The sequence below is a fragment of the Dromiciops gliroides genome, chromosome 3 (genome assembly GCF_019393635.1).
Source record: "Dromiciops gliroides isolate mDroGli1 chromosome 3, mDroGli1.pri, whole genome shotgun sequence".
Lineage (NCBI taxonomy): Eukaryota > Metazoa > Chordata > Mammalia > Microbiotheria > Microbiotheriidae > Dromiciops > Dromiciops gliroides.
Genome location: NC_057863.1, coordinates 157,782,839 through 157,804,282, shown reverse-complemented (window position 1 = coordinate 157,804,282; position 21,444 = coordinate 157,782,839). Strand labels below are relative to the sequence as shown.

Genomic DNA, 21,444 nt, shown 5'->3' with positions numbered 1-21,444 from the left:
CCAACTAGGTGAACAATTTATACATTGACAACGACACTGTAAAAACAAATATCTTTGAAAGCTATAAAAACCATGATCAATAAATTCATGATTTCAGAGAATGAATGATGAAATATGCTATGCATAACAGAATGGTCATGGAGTTAAGGTTCAGAATGAGAGGTAGGTATATGTATTTATATATATATACATATATATAATATGTATATATGTATGTGTGTATGGATTTATGCATATATGTCGTATGTGTCTATATTAAGTGTATTGTATATTTCTAGTGTGTGTATATATGTGTATATGTGTATATATATGTGTGTATATGTTTGTGTGTAATACTCAGCCTTGAGTACTCATGCTCTTATGTACTAAGCCACTTTGTTTTACTTGACTGTGCACATTTGTTATAATAATTTTTTTCCAATGGGGAGGATAGGAAGATGACTTAATGGCCTTACTAGTATACTTAAATATTTTACTTTGTTATGGGACCTCTTATAAGGTAGGAGTAATCAATAAATATTTTTAGTGTATAAATAAAAAACATATATAAAACTTTAAAAAACCAAACAACACACAAAAAGAATGTGCAAGCTCAAATACTTTTAATCTCTAATTGATGGCCTTCTTTGACTAGTGCTAGATCTCCTTTGTTAGGCGGTGTTTGTGAAGTGACTAAGTTTTCCCAAGTAAACTAAGGTTTTAATCTATTCAGCATTTGAATTGCTTTTGTCTTTTTTTTGATGGATTTTTTTCTATATAGCATGTCCTTTCTTCCTTACTGATCTCCCTGTCTTCCTCTGTTGTTGCTATTGATGTGTATCTGACTCATGTCCCAGTGTACCATATTGCCCATGGGGTTTTCTTGGCAAAGATACTAGAATAGTTTGCCATTTTCTTCTCCAGTGGATTAAGGCAGAGGATTATGTGACTTGCCCATGGTCACACAGCTAGTGAGTGTCTGAGGCTACATCTGAATTCAGGTCTTCCTAACTCTGGGACAGCCATCTATACATATCCATATTACACTGAGACCATCTAGCTACCTCCTTTTCTTCCTTTTAAGTTCCCAACATAAAATTCTACCTTCTACAGAAAGCTTTCTCCAACCCTCTCTTAATTCCAGTGCCTTCCCTCTTTTAATTATTTCCTATTCTCAGTATAGCTTGCTTTGTAATATTTGTTCTCATGTTATCTTTCCCATTAGAATTGTAAGCTCCTTGAGGCAGTAACTGTCTGTTGCCTCTTTTTGTATCCCCATAGTGTTTGGCAGTAGTAGTAAACTTAATAAATGTTTATTGATGATCAGTGATTGATTCCTTCCATCTTTCAAATAAAACAGTGTCTTATGTGTATTTGGGGGGTAAAATTTAAATTAAATTTTGTTATTTTCAAGTAACCTCTCTCCCACCTCTCTCTGCCCCAGAAAAAGAAAAAAGAAAAACAAAACCCTTGTTAAAAATGTGCACATTCAAGCAAAACAAAATCTTATATTGGCAGTGTCTAAAAATGCACATCTCATTTTGCATGTTCAGTCCATCACCTCTAGCCAGAGATCAGTCAGTCTGTCTGTGTATCTATAAATCTATCTTATCTATCGGTCTATCTATCTATCTTTCTATCTATCTATCATCTAAACATCTATCTATATTATATCCATATGTTTATATCCATATATGTATATATAAACCCATATCTATCATCTATTTATCCATATTATGTATGTTTATACACATATACTTATATACAAACCCATGTCTATCATCTATTTATCATTCTTCATCATTTATCTTCTGGAATGATGGTGATCATTTCATTGATGAGATTCTGAAGGCTTTCAAAACTGTTCACTTTTTACAGTATTGTTGTTAGTGCATAAATTGTTCCCCTGGTTCTGCTCACTTCACTCTGCATCAGTTCATACAAGTCTTCTCAAGTTTTTGTGAAACTGTCCTTTTCATCATTTCTTACAGCACAATTATATTCCATTATATTTTTATTCCATAATTTATTCAGCCATTCTCTATTTGAAGGGCACCCCCTTAGTTTCCTATTTGTTGCCACCACAAAAGAGCTGCTACAAGTATTTTTGTACATATGGGTCTTTTCCCTTTATATGTGTACTTCTAAGAGCTTTTTAGGTATAGGCATTCTTCCTTCCTCCCCACCCCCATACTCCTTTTGCAAAGCTGTATTTTTTACTTCTTCCATCTTTTGGGAATACTTTTGTGCTTGTTGAAGAATCTGGTATTATTTGCTCTCTTTCCTTCTTTCTTTCCTTCTTTCCTTCTTTCTTTCTTTCTTTCTTTCTTTCTTTCTTTCTTTCTTTCTTTCTTTCTTCTTTCTTTCTTTCTTTCTTTCTTTCTTTCTTTCTTCTTTCTTTCTTCTTCTTCCTTCCTTCCTTCCTTCCTTCCTTCCTTCCTTCCTTCCTTCCTTCCTTCCTTCCTTCCTTCCTTCCTTCCTTCCTTCTTTTCTTTTGTTTTCTTTTCTCTTTTTGGCAGTGCAGTGAAAGTTAAGTGACTTGCCCAGGGTCACACAGCTAGTAAGTGTCAAGTGTCTGAGGCCAGATTTGAACTCAGGTCCTCCTGAATCCAGGGCTGGTGCGTTAGCAACTGTGCCACCTAGCTGCCCCCATAACTTCTTTAATTACTACCAGTCTGCTTCCCTTTCACCTCCAGAATCAAATATAAAATCCTCTGGTGTTCAAAGTCTTTTATAACGTGACCCCTTCTACTTTTCTAGTCTTCTTATATCTTATTCCCCTCCATCCTGGGGCACTGATTTCTTCTATTCCTTGAACAAGACACCCCATTGCCCTATGCTAGGCATTTTCCACTGGCTGTCTCCTATGCCTGAAATGCTCTCTCTCCTCATCTTTGCCTCTGAAATTTCCTTTAAGTATCAGCTAAAATCCCTTCTTCAGAAAACCTTTCCCAATCCTCTTTAATTGTAGTGTGCTCCCTCTGATGGTTATTTCCATTTATTCGTACACTGTAGTTTGTAGTTTGTTAGCTCCTTGTAGCAGGGCCGTCTTTCATGCTTCTTTGTATCCCCAGAGCTTATTATCATAGTAGATAGTTAACAAAAGTTTATTTACTGATTGACGATTTTTTAAAATTTTTTTTTATTTTATTTTTTTTAGAATAGAATTTTATTTTCCAAAATATATGTAAAACAAATTTTAACATCAATTTAAAAAAAAAAATTGTTCCAACTTCTCTTCCTCCTCTATTCCCACCCCCACCCACTAGAACTCAAGCATTTCAAAATAAATTATACATGAGTAGTCATGGAAAACATTCCCACATTAGCTAGGTTGTGAGGAAAAAACAGTCAAAAAACTCCCAAAACTTCAGACTGAGGAATTGTCAAAGAGAAAAAACATTTTTTAAAAAAAAATGTGTTTCCAGGGGCAGCTAGGTGGTGCAGCGGACAGAGCACAGGCCCTGGAACCAGGAGCACCCGAGCCCAAATCCAGCCCCACCACACCCAACACCCACCAGCCACATGACCCCCGGGCAAGTCCCCCAACCCCCAATTGCCTCACCAAAAAGAGAAAAGAAAAAAAATGTGTTTCCACCTATTTCAGATACTATCACTTCTTTCTCTGTAGATGGGTTGCCATTTTCATAGTCCTTCAGGGTTATAATGGACCATTGCCTTGCTGAAACTAACCACTTGCTTCCCAGCAGATCATTTTACACTATTGCTGTTATTGTATATACAGTGCCATTTCCTCTGCTTCAGTTCATGTAGGTCTTTCCAGTTTTTCTAATAGGATCTGTTCATCATACCCTAAATATGTACCTTAAACTTGACAAAGAATTTTCTTCGTTATTAGCCCAGCAAAGTCATCATAACTATTTCCCTCCATCCTATTCCCTTACAATGATATTTACTCTATTTTCCATCTTCTTTTAAACTATTCCTCCTCAAAAGTATTTTACTTCTGACTGTCCCCTCCCCTACTCTACACTCCCTTTTTTTCCACCCTTCCTTCCTTATCCTCTTCCCCTCATACTTTCCTGTAAGGTTAAATAGATTACTCCTCCCAACTGGGTGTGAATGTTATTCCCTCCATGAGCCAACTCTGATGAGTTTAAGGTCTTTGAGCTAATTCTATGTTCCAAATTTTCTTCCTCCCTCTCTCCTCAACCCTCCCTATGAAATCAAGCAATTCAATATTTCATACTTGTGCCATTATGCAGAACATCTTCACCTTCCTTGAAAGTATTTTGCTTTTTACTACTCTCTCCCAGAATCTGCCTTTCCCTCCTTCCCCTCCCCCCCCCTTATCTCCCTCCCCTCCCTCAGGGCAAAATATATTACTAGACCCACTGGAGTATGTATGTTAGTCCTTCTTTGAGTCAATTCTGATGATATTAAGGTTCAATCACTCCCAATTCCTTCCCCTCTTCCCCTCCCCTCCATAAGCTTTTTTCCTTGTTTCCTTCATATGAATAACCTCTCCCCAGACCATCTCTCCCCTTCCCCCCTCCCCCAGTCTATTTCTCCTACACCTCAACCCTATTTTAAAGATGTCATTATGGGTTAGTTAGGTGGCACAGTGGACAATGCACCAGCCCTGGACCCAGGAGGCCCCAAGCCCAAATCCGGGCCCCCTACATAAGACACCCCACAAAGAACAAAACCTTAACTTCCCTTCGTATTCAGTTCAGACTGTGTCCTCTGTATTATCTTCCCATATAGGAATGTTAACAGTTTGATCTTTTATTATCCCTCATGAAGTCTTTTTCCTGTTTATCTTTTTATGCTTCTCCGGGGTGTTGTATTTGAAAGTCAAATTTTCTATTCAGTCACGGTCTTTTCATAACAAATGCCTGAAAGTCTTCTTTCTCCTTGAAGTTCCATGTTTGCCTCTGAAAGAGGATGCTTAGTTTTGCTGGGTACGTGATTTTTGGCTGTAGTCCCAGTTCCTTTGCCCTCTGGAATATACTGATTGACGATTACCTGGTAATTGGATGCTTGTTCCTGTCCTTCTAGTCAATGAATTGAGTAGCACATAATCTTTGGATCTTTGGTTGTTCTTCATTATACTTTTAAATATCTCACTGGTGCCAAAAGTCCTTAATGAGGAGAACTAATCTAATTGAGAGCTGAAATATAACATATAGAGAAACTCTTTTATAACAAATCACTACATGGTTCTTATTTTTTGCTAAATATGCCAGAAATCAGAGATAGAAAAAAACGTTAAGGTAACCTTTGTCTCATCTTTGATACTAGAACTTAGGTCTTCATTGAATGAAATAAATACTGTAAAAATTTGCAAAGGGAGGATTTTTTTTTTTGTATGTCAAGAGGAGACAGATTATAGGAAAACTACCCTTCTCTGTTCTCACCCTTTAATTAAACAATAGGGTGTTTATTCAAAGATGTAGTGAAAATCCAAGCTAGTGGTTGATTTCTAATTAGTAGGAGATGATGGAATTCCTATCTTGTGTATATAAATTAGTGATCCAAAACTCCTTACAATTTCCATGTAGTTATTGTTCCTTGTAGGTATTCCTAAAGAGAAAACAACAGCCACCATTATCTGGTATCCCACGGTGTCAGGATCGAAGGATGTGGGTAGACAGTAAGGGGATAAGTGTTCAGTTGGCATAGCCTGAGATCCAACAAGGGGGTCTAAATGAATGGATTCATCTCCTTTCCCTCCATGCCCCTCTGCTGACTTTCTTACTAACAGATAGCTAGGAGCCTTGAAGGCAGGTTGCTACAGCTTCCCTCCATTCCACTTGTCCAGGGTTATAATAATGGGAGGGAACCAGGGACATGTGGCTACTTGGGAAGAGAGGTAGGAAGATTCCTGAGGGAATTAGGTGTGTGGAGTAGCTTTTTTGGCAGGGTTAATGTGCCCCTTTTATTTTGTACTTATCCAGCTCCATAAGCATGCCATATGATAGATGAAAAGTCCTAAACCAAATATTGCCTGATTTAGAGGCAGCTAAGGTGGCTCAGTGGATAGAACACTCAACCTGGAGTCAGGAAGAGCTGAGTTCTCAAATCCAGGCTCACATAGATCCTTATTAGAATTCAGAGCTGTCATCACGAACAGGACGATAGTTTAACCAACTTTGACCTACTCTACGTCTGTGTTGTTTTTGTCGTTTGTCCTTCATTCACGGAGATGACCAATGGCATCAGGAGGGTGATGTCTTTACCTGCAAGGGAATTGGATTTAAGTGAGGCAGAACTGTGCAGAGTCATCAGCCTCACTCTCTCTGCCAGAGTCATCTGAGTCCAGTAGCAAGACATAGGTCAAGATGACTGGAAGTGCCCCAGGATGTAGTGGGAGACCTTGGCCTTCTAAAGCTAAGGTCTTTCCCCCTGCCTCCATCACTTGGCCTTGGTCTGCCTCCTCAGGGTCTTGTCACCATGGCTCTCCTTTTTCTGAGGTCCACCTTTCCTCCCCCTCCCCCAACTTGGCGGGGGGCATAAACTGAACCTTTTGGGGATATAGACTACTTTCTTTCCCCATATTTCATAAATTTTACTGATATTCTTTTTTTTCCCATAGCGCAGACATTTTCTGTGTATCTTTGCCCACCTCCTCCACATAGGACCTTCCTTTGTCACAAAGAAACCAATTCAGAATCATATGAAAAAGTGCTCTAAATCACTATTGATCAGAGAAATGTAAATTAAAACACCTATTAGAGTGGCCAATATGACAAAAAACGGGAAATGTTGGATGTTGGAGGTGATGTGGGAAAACTGGGGTAGAGTTATGAACGGATCCAGCTATTCTGGAGAGCAATTTTGAACCATGCCCAAGGGGTTATAAAACTGTGTATACCCTTTGATCCAGCAATACCACTGCTAGGTCCGTATCCCCAAGACATCCAACAAAAGGGGAAAGGACCTATTTGTACAAAAATATTTATAGCAGCTCTTTTTGTGGTGGCTAAGCATTGGAAATCAAAGGAATGCCCATCAGTTGGGGGAATGGCTGAACAAGCTGTGGTATGTGATTGTAATGGAATATTGTTGTGCTATAAGAAATAACATACAATGATTTCAGAAAAACCTAGAAAGACATGAACTGATGTATAGTGCAGTGAACAGAACCAGGTGACTGTTGTTCACCATAACAGGAATATTGTTTGATGAAGAACTGAATGGCTTAGCTATTCTCTGCAATACAATGATCCAAGACAATCCTAAAGGACTAATGATGAAACATCCTATCCACTTCCAAAGAAAGAACTGATATTGATTAAACACAGACTGAAGCATATTATTTCTCACTTTCTTTCATATTTTTCCTTTTATTTTAGTCTTCCTATACAAAATGACTAATATGGTAATGTTTTACATAATTGCACATGTATAACCTAATATCTGATTGCTTACCACCTCAGGGAAGGAGAGAGGGATAAAATTTGGAACTGAAAACTTTAAATAAAAATGCAAAAAAAAAAAAAAGAAAAGAAAAACCAGCGAACATAGTGACACTCAGGGCATGTAGTTCTTCATCTGTAATCTGAACCATTTCTACTGAGAAGGTAGTATTTTTTATTGTCTGTTCTTTGGAATGAATATTGGTCATTTCAGTTAGTCTGAATTAGGCTTTTTAAGAATGTTTTAATTTATGCGATTGTAACTTGTGTATGTGTGTGTATTCATATACATGTCATATGTTAGTACATATATGCATATAAAATATAGAGTGCTCATAGTTCTTTGCTCTGCATTCAGTGCTGTGAATATACATATATATGCATCTATGTATTTACATGCACACAATAAATATGTGTATATATGCATATAAATATATACATATATTTTTTTTCTTTTTGTCTTTTATTTCTTTACGACTTCAGTTTCTGAGACATAGTTTCTGGATATTTAATCTTTTATTTCTTTACGACTTCAGTTTCTGAGACATAGTTTCTGGATATTTAATCATTTTATTTATCATGCTAGCAATAATTAATAAAAGGGTCAGTGGTTATCTTAAATGCCAAAGACCCCTCATGGAACCTACTCAATGCTCTTGGAAAAGTGGGTGTTCCTAAGGGTGGCTCTGATTGGTTAACAGGTAATGAGAGGGGGCAGCTAGGTAGTTCAGTGGATAGAGCACTGGCCCTGGATTCAGGAGGACCTGAGTTCAAATCTGACCTCAGACACTTGACACTTACTAGCTGAGTGACCCTGGGCAAGTCACTTAACCCCAGTTGCCTCACCAAAAAAACAGGTAATGAGAGAATGAACATTATAATGAGAGGTGGACTTATTCTCATGAGGGTCTGGGGGACATTACTCTGATCACTCAGTCTTGGTCAGAGAAATTTATCTATACCCATATCACCCCATCTGGGTTAATCTAGAAAAAAGGGAGAATCTATTTTTCCCCCAGACCTGTCTGAGTAAAACACAATGGACCAGAATCCATCAATTCACCTAAACTAAAATTTCTTACCATTTGAAGAGATGTGAATTTTCCTTCTCATTATCAGCCCTGCACTTTAAAGGCTGCCTGAATAACCTATGGGGCTGATTTCTGAATAAGGAAGTAGAAAAGGAGGAAAAACCTTAGTCCTAATTCAATAATTGGTTATTACTATAAGAGAAATAATCATGTCATTCAGTGGGGTATATTCTGAGTAATGGAATCATAGGGTCAAAAGGTATAATCAGTTTAATAACTAAAGAAGGGGCAATTTAAAAAATATTCTGAGGCTTTTTAAAGTAGTGGTTCAACAAAGAGAATGGTTAAAAAAACACAACCTTCTTCCCATGGAATTGATACAGAAATAAAACACCGAAAAGCCTTTCCCTGTTAGATAAGTGGTCAAACAACATGAACAAAGACTTTTCCAATGAAGGACATGAACAAAGACTTTTCAAATGAAGGACTGTAAATAGTAAATCATTTCATAACAAATGCTCCAAACCAATAATCAGAAATACAAATCAGAGAAATTCTGAGATTTCTCCTCACACCATATACATTGTTGACCAAAGAGGGGAATAGTCAGTATTGCAGGGGCTGTGGGTAGACTACTATACTCATGCACTGTGGGAGGAATTGTGAAGTAGTCTACTCATTCTAGATTTCATTTGGGAACTATTTAAGAAAAGTGACTAAATTGTCTTTGCCCCTTGTCCTGGCGATCCCACTACTGGCACGTAACTCAAGGAAGTCAAGACTGAAACAATTGTCCAACATATACAAAAATATTCCTAAAGCACTTTTTGTGGTCAGAAAAAAATGGAGACAAGTTAGGTGTTTTTTAAATTGGGGAATGGCTGACAAAGCTATGTTATGTGAATATAATGGAATAGTATTATAAAATTATCATTATCATTATTATTATTATTAGGAATACTTCAGAGAAACAAACTGCTTACAAATTGATGTCGAGTAAAATAAGCTGAATCAAGAAAACTATAAATACAGTGATACAATGATGGGGAAGACCCAGTGAAAACTTAACATGACCGTGAAAGGGTATTTTTTCAATTAACCAGTATATATCTCTCCTTCCCTCATTAGAAAAAAAAAAAGAAACGGAGAAGCAAAAGCTTTGTAACAAAAATGCATCATCAAACAAAACAAATTCCCACATGGGTCTTGTCTAAAAATGTCCTTTTCTGCATCCTAAGTCTATCAACTCTGTCAGGTAGCATGCTTTATTTTGTAGGCTTGGGAATCATGTGAGTCATTGCATTGATCAGAATTTTTAAGTCTTTCAAAATTTTTTGTTCTTGATATTGTCTGAATTGGTTTCACTTCACTTTGTGTTGGTGCATAAGAGTATTCTCTCTCAGGTGTTTCTGGAAGCATCCATCTGTCACCTCCTCTGGAAACAATAGTATTCTATTATATTCACATACCATAATTTTTGTTCATTCCCCAATTGATTTCTTAGGTTCGTTTGTTTGTTTTTAGGAACTGCCATGAAGCTTTTGTAAATATGGGTACTTTCCCTCTTTCTTTGATCTTTATGACCCTCATTTCTTGAAGATTGTCAATGGTATTCTAGTAATTTCCAGCATGTTTTACCAAGCTGAAAAAGATTTGACTTTATGGGTCTTGTCCCTAGCTAAATTTGGAGAGCATCATCACCAGAAATAAGACTGACATTAGGAGATAAACATTTTTAGGCTAAAGATTACAAGTTATGGTTGTAACAATTGGAATGATGCCACTTTGACATTGGCTTGTGGGAGGAAGAAGGGGGAGGCTGGCGCTCTGACTCGCTCTCTTTCCTGAGCTTGTCCACTCTGGTGGACAAGGGAGCTAGAAATGTGCTCTCCCTTTAATAGATAGATGAATCTAGACCTCTCTCTCTTTACCAAATTCTTATTTTCCTTAATAAATGCTTAAAAGTCTAACTCTTGCTAAAGCTTATAATTTATTGGCGACCACCCATTAGATTTTTAGACAGTATAGCTAGAATTTTAGCCTTTAACATGGTTGAGGTCTCTGTCAGAGAATGTCCGTGTCATTGAAGGAAGAAATCTCTAAAGTATTGAAATTAGTACAAAACCAACTATTTTTGTACAGAATCAACAGTTGTGTTTATGGAGGGGAGGCTGTTGAGTAACTTACATTATAAAACAGCATAAACAAAATTTCAATATCCACACCTAGGTAATAATGTTCCTACTTCCACAAGTGACAATGACTCATTCAAATTGCTGAGACGGAATGGCCGACATACATATACACACCAGGGAAATGAGGCATAGTGGCACATTGGGATAAGCATTGCAGAAATTTCAGAAGTAAAGCTTTTAATCACACCTTTAACACTTACTCTCCTTGTGACTTTTGTTAAATCACTTAACAAACTCTCTGTTCCTTGATTTTCTTACCCTGTAAGATGAGATCATATTCTTAAATTACTTCTAGAGTTGTAGGAAATAATAAAAACATAATGGTGGATTTAAGTATGCTTGTGCACAGGTATATTAACCACACCAGGAGGTAACAATTACCTCATTCATTAAGTGTGTTTTTGTATCTATTTCTCTTCTCAATTTAGTATGTAATTATATATTGTCTTCATTGCTCACTGGTTATTTCACTGGATTTAGTTTTATCTTCACAAATAGATTGGCGATTCCTTGTAGGCCTACGTCAGTCTTGGATTTTTACCTCTGAAGCCCCGGGTAAAGTACTGGGCACATAGTAGGTGTTCAATGAATCTTATTTGACTCAGGCTTCTTTGCTTCATAATGGCCTTTGGCTTTTGTCAGAGGAATTGCCACATGAAAATACTTGATGGACTTCCTGATATGAAATGCAAATGAGCTTTAATTTCATCAGTGTTATGAAATGCTTTTTAATAAGGAACAAACTTCTTTACTTAAACCAATAAACACTTAGCTTTGGGGACCAAAGTGGAAGCAGCCAATTATTTCTCCTGCTTTTCATATAGCCAGGAACTTATTTAGCCATGGTGGACTTACCAGAGTGAAGCCAATCACATATGATTCTCAAATGAGATAACACATAAAGCACTTTGAAAATCCTTTAAAGGGTTACATTATTACTCAGCAGAAAATAAGTACGGCAGCTCAACTTCAGCCTCTCTATTTCAGTATTTGTAGTATATCCAAATTATGAACAGTTTGGTGCTCTCTACTGTAGCCCTCATTTAACTTTGCCAGTGTTGTAAGGAAATTGCTTTAGCTCGTGAGCGTTTGTAGACTGATGCAATAAGGCATGTCTTTATCAGAGAAGCAGCACACTGTGTATTGTATCTTTTTTTTTTTTTGGTTTGTTTTCAATTTGGCATGAACGTGGGTTCCTCCCTTTCCAGAGGGTTTGGAGGCCGGCCTTCCTCTGTCATGCTTCCCCACAACAGGCTTTGCAGATTACAGCTTTGGTAGTTGAATTAGCCCAGTGGCATGTGTGACCACTTGTGCCTGGGGAGGGGGGAAAAGGAAGCACTCCTTTCCTGGAGTTGGATAACTGGCATGCCCTTAACTTGGATGTCCACGGATTCAGGACTTGTCGCTCTTACCGTCATTCCGAAGTGAGTTTTCAGCTGAGGATGCAGGCGAGAACAAATAATAGGAATGCCAAAAAAGAACTTGTGATAGAATCTCCGCTCCGGTACAAGGATGCTTCTCCCCAGGGTGAAGTGGAGGTGGAGACCCCGGTAGAAGTGCCGGTAAGAGAATCTTTAAGTGACAGCTTTATTTCCTTTCCTACCCTCAGGGCTCTTGCTCCTTCTGAAAAGCATCAGTATTTTGTCACAAAGTTTGATAGCAGTGTGTGCTCTCGTTTTCTTCACTTGTTAACCAATACACTCCTGCGTCTCTGGCCAGATCCTCTGGTTTAGGATTCTTCTTCCTTAGTCCCAGAGATGTTTATATTTTGTTGGTGGCTTCGGTTTCCAGGAGCCTTCTTGGTCCATGAATCAATAGACATTGTTCAGGACCAGAGTCCCACCCTAGCTTCTGCCTTTCTAAATTTAAAATCCCGGCCAATTTGGGGTCCGTTCAGTTGCAGTTGTCCCCTGGGCTCTCTCTTTAAAGGGGGGGAAAGAGGGTGGCTTTTTCCCCCCCAAAAGTTTCACGCTATCAGTTATGGGTTTCTCTCTCTCTCTCTCTCTCACTCCTCTCTCTCCTCGCTCCACTCTCCTCTCTTCTCTGTCTCTCTCTGTCTCTCTCTCTCTCTCTCTCTCTCTCTTTCTCTCTCTCGGAGCAACCAGAAAACATTACGTACAAGCGTTTTCTGAGCTTCTGATAATGCATTGAAGAGCAGACCTGAGGAAGGGCATTCTGTCTCATTCATTTTATTTAGAAGGCAAATTTGGAAGCAAGTCGGGAGGAGACTAAACTCTCCGCCACCCCAGAGTAAAGTTTCATTGGATTCCATTAGCCAAGCTTTTGCAGTTAGGAAAACGTGAACACGTCAAGGGACTTTCTGAGTGAGGAATGTGAAAATAGTCGGGTTGTTGTTATCAATGAGTAGGCTGTGCTTCTGGTGGAATTTCTTGGTACAATAAAAGGCACATAATTTTTTTAAGCAAGCTGCAAAAACCCACACTCCAGCGCAGACAATTGAGCTTTTCAGAGGTCTTCTACAGGGATTGTTAAACTAGTAGTTAGTGATTTTATATAGTGATTAAAACTGTTGTGGGCTCAACTGCTATTCTCATAAAGTATTTAGGTACCATTTTAAGCTAATTTGCAATTAAACTAAAGTATGTAGTTAAGAACCTGAACTTAAAAACATTCCTTGCACCAACAAATAAGATTTGATTATAATTGCTCCTCTTTCCCCCACCATGACATGAGACATTGTGTTGTTACCTTATACTGCCTATAAAACAGAAATTCTTAACCTGGGACACGTGAATTTGTTTTAAAAAGATGCCAATAATTGCATTTATGTAATTCCACATGTTTTATTTTATCATTTAAAACATTATTCTGAGAAAGAGGTCCCTAGGCTTCACTAGACTGCCAAGGGGGTCCAGGACACATAGATAGGTGAAAAATCTCTTCTTTAAACCATGACGTGCTAGCAACCAAAGTTGAAAAAGTCAGTGAAACCACAACTTTTAATGCAAGTTTTCAGCTACGAAATTTAGGTTCTTTTCTGGCCTTGGTGTATTCTTTTAGACAACCATGGTTCTCATCTGCTCTATCCTATGACAACAATAGTTTATCTTCCAGTTGGAAAGTGCAGGACCCGAATAGCTTGTAGTCCTCAGCTGGTAAAAAGCTCTCCTAATGTTGCTTTTGATTTTTTGGAGGAAGTTGTGTGGTTTAGGTCCCCTTGAGAATATCCTGGAAAAAAAATCTTTTTGACAGTGGATTCTCCAGATGTTTAGAAATATTTCAGGTCCAGGGGTATACAAGGCAGACAGCTGCAGTATAATATAGGTCATCTATCATTGCACATCCGACCTTTTAAGAGTTCGCTTTCTTTTAGATGATCAGAAAAATAGCCGGAAAACATGGCAGTTGTTTGTTATTGACTACTTTTGTTGCTAACTAACCTACTAGATCAAATTCAGGTTTTTTTCTTTTTTCATTATAATAGATAAAGATGGGGCATCAGCCTGGCAAGAGGCTTTCCTTGCAACAATGAACCACTTGCAGAAAAAAGACCTGATCTCTACTTGTAAAAGAGTTAGAGGCAATGGTTATATGGCAAGAGGCCCCAACCCACCCGCCCCCATCAGAAAGAAAATAAATAGCCTTTGATGTGTGAGAAGTAAGGAAGACAAGATGATTGTTAAATAATAAGAGTAACAAGACTACTTAAGCGTGCATGTATGCAGGCCTTATTCATTTTTCTTTGGGGCAGTGGGAGTTAAGTGACTTGCCCAGGGCCACACAGCTAGTAAGTGTCAAGTGTCTGAGGCTGGATTTGAACTCAGGTCCTCCTAAATCCAGGGCCGGTGCTTTATCTACTTCGACACCTAGCTGCCCCCCCTTACTCATTTCTTTTTTTTTTTTTTAAGTGAGGCAATTGGGGTTAAGTGACTTGCCCAGGGTCACACAGCTAGTAAGTGTCAAGTGTCTGAGGCCGGATTTGAACCCAGGTACTCCTGACTCCAGGGCCGGTGCTCCCCTTATTCATTTTTAATGCATTAAATTTAGCCTCAAGATGTTTTTGAAAATGTTGCTGAATCTGACTAGCTAATTTATTGATAGAATTACTGACCAGTGAACTGATGGAATTCATCTTATCTTTCTTTAAAAAATGCTTTGTGTAGGCACAGCCACAATGAGTTTGTTGTTTGTTGTAATGGTGTTTATTTTTAGGAAGGAACAAAAGTGGGGAGGGGGCAATGAGGATTAAGTGACTTGCCCAGGGCCACACAGCTAGTAAGTGTCAGTGTCTGAGGCCAGATTTGAACTCAGGTGTTCCTGAATCCAGGGCTGATGCTTTATCCACTGTGCCACCTAGCTGCCTGAGAATTTTTAAAGCACCAACTATGTGCAGGCACCGTGCTAAGAGCTTTACAGGTTTTATCTCACTTGATCCACACTACAGCCCTGGGAGGTAGGTACTCTTGTTATCTCTTTCATTTTATTTTATTTAAAAATTTTTTATTTAAAGTTTTGAGTTCCAAATTCTATCCTTCCCTTCTCTCCTATCCTCTACCCCCTCCTCGAGGGGGTCAGCAATCAGATATAGGTTATACATATGCAGTATTGTAAAACATTATCATATTAATGATTTGTATAAAAGAAAAAATGAAAGAAAAGCGAAAATAGCATATTTGAGTCTGGTATTCAATCATTTCAGTTTCTCTTTGGAGGTGGATAGTATGCTTCATCAATAATCCTTTAGGATTGTCTTGATCATTGTATTGCTGAGAATAGCTGAGACATTCAGAGTTCTTTATCAAATAGGATTCCTGTTACTGTGTAGTACGATGTTCTCTTGCTTCTGTTCATTTCACTATATATCAGTTTCATCTATGTCTTTCCAGGTTTTTCTGAATTCATCCTGCTTGTTATTTCTTATAGCACAATAATATTTCATTACGATCATATACTTACAGCTTGTTTAGCCAGTCCCCCAATTGATGGGCATTCCTTTTGATTTCTAATTCATAGCCACCACAAAAAAAGGCTGCTATGAAATATTTTTGTACAATAGGTCCTCCTCCCATCCCCCTTTTTTTTTTATGTCTTTGAGATATAAACCTAAGCAGTGGAGATTGCTGGATTCAAAGGGTATGCACAGTATTATAGCTCTTTGGGTATAGTTCCAAATTGTTCTCCCAGAATGAAGTGGATCAGTTAGTTGACAACTCCACCAACATACTGACATTACGTCCCAGTTTTTCTCACATTGCGTTCCATCATCCAACATTTTCCGTTTTGACATATTAGCCATTCGGATAGTGTGTGATTATCCCCCATTTTACAGTTGGGGAAACTGAGGCAGATACGGTTTAAGTGGACTAGCCCTGGGTCTCACAGTGGTCGGCCAATTGTTGAAACTCCTAACACTTTGAGTTAGCTGCCTAGGGACTCATAGGATTTGTTATGATTAAGAATATTGTATCTCTAAAACTGCACATAATCTTGAGAAAAAATGTAAAAAGAGACTTGATAAATAACATGGCACAGTAGGTAGTCAGGAAAGACCTAAGTTTAAAGTCCTGACAGTATGGCTAGGGTACATGACCATGGGTCCCAGTGATTAACCACTAAATGTGGGTGAACAATTGGAAAGTTTCAGATAAAAACGGCAAACTGCATTGCTGGAGGGAAGTTTTCACACTCAAAGTTCACCTACATTGAGGAAATGCCAAGTCTAGACCAATACCCTTTACCGCCCCCTACAAAGATTCATTTTTTTCTATTCAAAATGTACCTTTATTAATAAGTTAAGTTCTTTTAATATTACTTATGATCACATACAATACTTTTAATGTATAATTCCCAGTTTCTCTCATGCTTGCAATGGGTATATTGTATTTTCTTTCCCCTTTCCAAAACTATAAATAGTTGTATTTTCCCTAAACAGTGTCCGTGTTTCAGTTGTCAGGAAAGTTCATGTGTATTTTTGAGACTAATGGATGACTTGAAACAATTTGTAAAATTCATTAGGCTGAAAGGTAAATTTGTAGGTGTCTTAGGTATTATGTACCCCCTGCAGTAAGAGCAAGAGGTTAATGGTGAAACTTTTCCATTCTACTTCTGGGCTCACCTCCAAAGTTATGAAAAACTACTTTGTGGGTGAATAACAACAGAGGAACATTCTAAAGAAAAGCCCTTTTGGAGGGGGGCGGGGCAGGATGTCAAGGAACATCAGAATACAAGTAGTTCCCAACCTATAAATTCTCCATAATGTCATTTGAAAGTCATTCATTTGGATCTTGAAATACATTTTCTCCATAGGAACAATGTCCAACGGGTGGCTAACAGAGCCACTTGTTTGCATACAGTCAACCTAAAATGCATGATACTTCATTGATTTGGGGGCTCCCCTATATTCTGGCTCTGAAACTCTTTTGCTACTGTGGCAGGTGACAGGTAACAATGTTAGGGGGTAAAATCCTGGACTGAGCTTCCATCACTTGCATATTTTGTATTTACAGATGATTCAGGAACCGACAAACCCAATGGCAAAGTATTTAATTAAGACATAAAACTAGAAGTAACAGAATTAAATCAGTAGGATCATCCTCTGCCCTCATACACAAACATACACTTTCTCCTACACTGTCCTTAGTTGTGGATAAAGAGAAAAAAAGACTTGCCAATAAATATCTTAAGAGTAGATAGGAGGGGCCGCTAGGTGGCCCTGGAGTCAGGAGTACCTGAGTTCAAATCCGGCCTCAGACCCTTGACACTTACTAGCTGTGTGACCCTGGGCAAGTCACTTAAACCCAATTGCCTCACTAGAAAAAAAAAGTAGATAGGAAAATCCATTCCTCCAGTGGGATGAGGGATGGGAGGTAAGGAACGTGTCAGTCATTTCTCTGTATCTCCTGGAGCTGGATCGGCCCCAGACCCTATGGAGTTGATTTCCTGGGTTTCCTTATTGTAAAGTGGCAGTTCTAATCATGCCACACTCCCCCCTACTCACTAAACTCCAATGACTTCCCTGTTACCTTTAGGATCAATAACAAAATCTTCTGGCATTCAAAGCCCTTCATAATCTTGCTTTCTAGCCTTCTTATACCATATTTCTTGGCCTCCTTGCTATTCCACAAATAGACACTCCATCTCTAAGCTCCAGTAATTTTACTGTCTGTCCACCCCCTGCCTGGAATATCCTCGGCCTTCTTATTATTCTCTGTCTAGTGGCTTCCCTGGCTTCCTTTAAGTCTCAACTAAAACCTCATCTTCTACAGAGCAAAAGCCTTTCCCAAAGCCTCTTAATTCTAGTGCCTTTTCTCTCTTTTACCCCATCAATGTATCATGGAGATACAGTTATCCCCTCTACAATGCCGGTTTAGGGCTTGGTGCCTCTGCAATCTGGAAAATTTATTTTACAAGTTTTGGGTTCTCCCTGCATACCAGAGAAGTCTGAATTTTCTCTTTTTTCTTTTATGGGGTGTTTGCAGCCCCTTACTGTAAAATTTGGTTGATATTATATAGTATGATACATATATTTATACGTTTCTGAGTTTTCTAACTTTTTTCTGTGTTGTCTGCCTTTGCCTGTCATGGTGGTTTCCTCAAAACTTCCCCCAAATTACCATGTAATTTCTTATGCCGACCCTCAATCTATTGAAACTGCGATGGGAAAGCTGCAGTGTGGAAAAGGGTAACTAGCTTTTTGTAAGTATTTGTTTCTTCTTTCCCTCACTAGATTGTGAGCTCTTTAGGGCAGGCACTATACTTTTGCCTCTTTGTATGCCCAACGCAGTGCCTGGCACAGGAGCATGCAGTTAAAAAATTATCATTGACTGACTTACTGAGTTGGGGGGGGCAGGGCAATGAGGGTTAATGACTTGTCCCAGGGTCACACAGCTAGTAAAGTGTCAAGTGTCTGAGGTCGGATTTGAACTCAGGTCCTCCTGGAATCCAGGGCCATTGCTCTAACCCACTGAGCCACCTAACTGCATGACTTATTGGTTTCTGAGTGTAGCTGGCTGGGGTTGTCCACCAGTTCCTGCTCAGTAGGGCATTGATCAGACGTTTAGTTTGGCTCCCAGTTCAAAGCAGCAACAAACAGGAACTCACAGTACTCCCTGAACACTGCAACCAATAGCCTCTCTAGGAGGCTCCTCGTCTGTTTCTTTCTGTGGTCATTATTCAAGTTTTCGCCTCTTCACCCAATCCTTGCATCTGGGCATCTCGCCTATGATGGAGGAGGTAGAAGAGGGCATGATGGATAAGGCATAAAGTGATGGGAATGAAGATAGTGACTTTGGCCACCAGACCAGTACAGGTTTATTCTTCCCTCCATTTCTGTTCTTCCTTTCTCACTTGCTACCTTAGAATGAGGCTGACTCAAGTAATGGGGGATAGAGTGTACGAGAATGAGGAATTCATGGTAGTAGACAGAAGTAAGGAAAGGAGATAGAGGAGGGGAGAGAAATCCTAAGTGGGATAGGGAGAGAGGTAAGGAAAAAGCACACGGCTAAATAATTTGAGAGGAAGAAACTAAATAGCAGCATCATATACTTAGACATTTTTAAAAGTTGGTAGGGCATTCAGAGGACATCTACTCTGACCCCTTCATTTTGCAAATGAGAAAATTGAGGCCTAGAGAGGTAATGGGAACTTCCCAAGGCCTTAAATCTATAACCTCTGATGCTGACTCCAGATCTCAGAGACACTGATAAGGGACTCTCTTGCTCACTAAATTGATCATTACTACTGCATTCTACGGCACTTAGGTGGTGCATTGGATAGAGCCGCAACCCTGAAGTTAGGAGGACCTGAGTTCCAATCTGTCCTCAGACACTTACTAGCTTTGTGACCCTGGGCAAGTTTCTTAACCCTGTTTGCCTCACTTTCTTCATCTGTAAAATGAATTGGACCAGGAAATGGCAAATGAATTGCAATATCTTTGCCAAGAAAACTCCAATGAACTCACGAAGAGTTGGACCCACTGGAAACGACCTCAATTAAAGCTGCACTCTAGGTTGTATCGATTTTTCTCTCATACCTTATTAGATGGCATTAATATGCAAGCCTTTGTTCTCCTTGGATGTCTGAGAATCTCTGTGTGTTTCCCTTGGGGAGAGTAGTACTTCTGGCTTCCTATCTCCCTTCCATGCAATATGTCATAAAGATGCATCCTTGATAAATTCAGGTGGTACAGATTTATTTCCTTAACACTATAAAATACAAGTGGGCAGGATAAAATAACCTCCTAAATGCTCTCTTTTCTTATAGTATGGGCTTGGTACGAAATTGAGTTAGGATGTGACCAAGTATCAGTCAAAGTGGTGATGTAGCTAAAGACACTGGCTTTAGGGTCAGAAGGTGTGGGCTTCTGTATGTCACATAAGGTCTCTGCACCTCACTTTCTTCATCTGTAAAATGAAGAGGTTGGACTAGATGACCCTAAGGTTCCCTCCAGCTTGCAATCTATGATTCAGTGAATGTTTTTAGGACCCCCAGGCAACTCTCTAAGATAGAAGCTGCCTAACAGTTGTTGATCTTTTCAGGTAGATCAATCAGTGAGTGTTTAACAAGCACTTACTGTGTGCTGGGCATTGTGTGCCCCAGTGGACACATAGTAGGTGTTTAACAATTAACTTGTCTTTGAATGAAAATTCAAAGACAAGAATAAAACTATCATCCCCAGTAGTGGGCCAAAGGTCCCTACACAGTTCTTGTTGGCAAGGGCCTTTATTCTATTTATTGGAGGAGACATTTACATGTGTAAGGAGCAAAAATTCTAGCCATACTATCTAAAATCTAATAAGTGGTCGCCATAATATAGTATAAGCTTTAGCAAGAGTATTTAAGTGTTTTAAGTATTTATTAAAGATCATTAGGGGCGGCTAGGTGGCGCAGTGAATAAAGCACCGGCCCTGAAGTCAGGAGTACCTGAGTTCAAAATCCGGCCTCAGACACTTAACACTTACTAGCTGTGTGACCTTGGGCAAGTCACTTAACCCCAATTGCCTCACTAAAAAAAAAAAAAAGATCATTAGGATCAAGAGAGAAAGGTAAAAATCTAACTATTTCTAAGAGACCCCCATCATCCAACCCCACCATGGCAAGGTCAGGAACAAAAAGGACCCAATGGCCTCCTGTGAAGCTGGAACATCCCCCCCCCCCCACATGCACACACATAGCTCCAAGCTAATTGGCTGGCAGCTTTGATAGACAGCACCCACAAGCAAACGTCACTTCCTGGTGCCGAGGACCTGACCACATGGCTTGCCCTCAGATGCCTTCTCCTCATGGCGGAGCTGTTCCTACAGTAACTCTCCAGCAGGTGGTGTCATTCCAGTCGTTACACATGTATAAATAGTGTAGAGCATAAATAAAGGATTGAGGAATTTCATTCAATGGGAGGTCTTATGTAGTGAAATCACAATTTTAGTAAAAAATAATTGTCATTATACTAAAAGTGCCCCCTAGATAATTTTTGTGTTCGGTCGTTTTAGTCATGTCCGACTCTTTGTGGCCCCATTTGGAGTTTTCTTGGCAAAGATATTGGAGTGGTTTGCCATTTTCTTCTCCATTTTTACAGATGAGGAAACTGAGGCAACAGGGCCCAGTGACTTACCCAGGATCACACAGCAAGTAAGTGTCTGAGGCCAGACTTGAACTCAGGAGAGGAGTCTTCCTGATTCCAAGCCCAGTGCTTTATTCACTGAACCACCTAGCTGCCTTCTCCCACCCCCACTTTTGTGGATTTAACAGTTGCAAATAATGGTTCATTCTTCATATTTATTTTGAATAATTTTTATAAAATTGGATCACAAATAATGGGGGTACATATGTCAAGAGAGTTGTTGCAAATTTTACACAGTGTCTAATCCCCAGAGGGTGCAAAGCAAAAAATGTCACTTA

The 21,444-nt window shown here is 39.1% G+C and overlaps 1 protein-coding gene across 30 annotated transcripts in view; it reads left to right on the top strand.

Annotated features, from left to right (window-relative positions):
- DOCK9 (dedicator of cytokinesis 9) overlaps nucleotides 1–21,444 on the top strand; it is a 366,360-nt gene that overhangs the window by 137,888 nt on the left and 207,028 nt on the right. For 2 of the 30 annotated variants that reach the window (XM_043997734.1, XM_043997739.1), the window contains exon 1: nucleotides 11,856–12,149. The exons of 27 other annotated variants lie outside the window; for them this stretch is intronic. In XM_043997734.1, the coding sequence (XP_043853669.1) occupies nucleotides 12,030–12,149 (120 nt within the window). In that variant the 5' untranslated portion in view covers nucleotides 11,856–12,029. Of the gene's footprint in view, nucleotides 1–11,854; nucleotides 12,150–21,444 lie in introns of those variants that run through there. One more of the 30 variants, XM_043997722.1, reaches the window with a different exon arrangement.